Below are 1,578 nucleotides of genomic sequence, written 5' to 3' on the forward strand. Positions count from 1 at the left end.
TCTTAAAACCGTACGTCCGTCGTTGTGAAAATACAATTTCAAATTAACGAATAATCTAGACTATACTAAACACAATCAGCCCTATCATAGAATCCGTCGTAGACTGTTTTGCGTAGAAACTAAGAAATTGTAATCATACAATTCGAATAGCTCCGAACGCACATTCGAAATTCGTAGAGTAGCATTCACTGAATACACTCGTAACGTCAAATCTTACCGTTTCGTAAAATTTTTCTACGACAACGTTAGACTAACGGACAAAAATTAGAAGTAGTAATAAAAAGAAAATTTAAAAGGAGAAAAATAAGAAAGCTGTAAAATGTAAGTCCTATAATAACTAAACTATAAACAAAAAGGAATTTTTTAAGTATATGAACTTTTATTTGATTTTTACAGGTACAAAGTCGTGTTAATGTTGAAGATATAGATTCCCTTATCCGAATTGCTGCATCAGTATATGTTGAAGGAGAAGGTTCATACGTTTGATTAAAATGGTTTTCTGCAACATTTTCTGAAAAATCATCAACCACGCGATAATGGATACAAATATTGTGCAATGCTGCGGCAACGTTCACTATTTGGCAAACCTTCATGGGTTCGTAATAAAGCTCACGAGCACCCAGAAGGCATCTGAATCGGTTCTTAAATACACCTATGGTCCTTTCTATAGTATTTCTGGCTTTTGCATGTATTTTATTGTAGTTTCCTTCGGCGCTTCCTGTTGTAGGTGAACGAAAAGGTGTCATTAACCATGGCTCTAGAGCATATCCAGCGTCTCCTGTGGAATAAATAAAATCATTTTAGCAAAAAATTATTCAAACGGTCTATATGTGTATGCACATACCCAAAAGCCAAGTGTTTCGTTCGCCGTTTAGGTATTTATTTTCAAAAAAATTTCGCGCGCTGCTTACGTTCCAAATATGAGCATCGTGGTTGCTGCCAGGATACTGCGCATTCACGTAGCGAATTCTCATTTTATTATCGCATATCTGCAATAAATAAAAAATTAGAAAGATATTTGAAATATCAGTTTTTTCAAGACTTACAATCATAGCATTGATGCTATAGTACCCTTTACGATTAAAATACAGGAATTTGTCCTTAGCTGGCGCAACAATTTTAATGTGTGTTCCGTCTACACATAAAATCGCATCAGGAAATCCATATTTTTGATAAAAGTCCATCTTTGCTTGTCTTTTTTCTTCGTTGCTTAAATCAAGATTCACCCACTGAGGACATAGGTGACATTGAAGAGTGTGTAACACGTCTTTTAATACGCCACAAAATGTGGATTGAGCCATGGGAATGTCAAAATCCTTTCCCACTCCATGCTGGTACCCACCCTCCGCAAAAAAACGTAATACGGAAGACAAACGCTGGAGCGAAGAGATGGAGCACAACCTCATTGAGCGTGCATTTCCATCTAGGACACTTCAGACGTACAAAAACGCCGCCTTATTCAAGCGGTAATTTTTAGTAAACCTGTTTCATAAAATAAAGTTAACCTATGAAGTTATGAAGTTATTCCTATACTTACATTGTGTCCTCGACATCGAGCGGATTGCTTGCGTCCCTTAA

At 36.4% G+C, this 1,578-nt stretch overlaps 1 protein-coding gene across 1 annotated transcript; it reads right to left on the reverse strand.

Annotated features, from left to right (window-relative positions):
* Nucleotides 1-337: 337 nt before the first annotated feature.
* On the reverse strand, nucleotides 338-1,184 carry LOC129251367 (putative nuclease HARBI1). The gene is made up of 4 exons (XM_054890767.1): nucleotides 1,047-1,184; nucleotides 845-989; nucleotides 395-778; nucleotides 338-342 (listed from the first exon to the last, which is right to left on the reverse strand). The coding sequence occupies exons 1-4, from the start codon at nucleotides 1,182-1,184 to the stop codon at nucleotides 338-340; spliced, it is 672 nt and encodes a 223-aa protein (XP_054746742.1).
* Between the last annotated feature and the right edge of the window lie 394 nt (nucleotides 1,185-1,578).

Source organism: Anastrepha obliqua, unplaced genomic scaffold (genome assembly GCF_027943255.1).
Source record: "Anastrepha obliqua isolate idAnaObli1 unplaced genomic scaffold, idAnaObli1_1.0 ptg000012l, whole genome shotgun sequence".
NCBI classification, from domain to species: Eukaryota; Metazoa; Arthropoda; class Insecta; order Diptera; family Tephritidae; genus Anastrepha; species Anastrepha obliqua.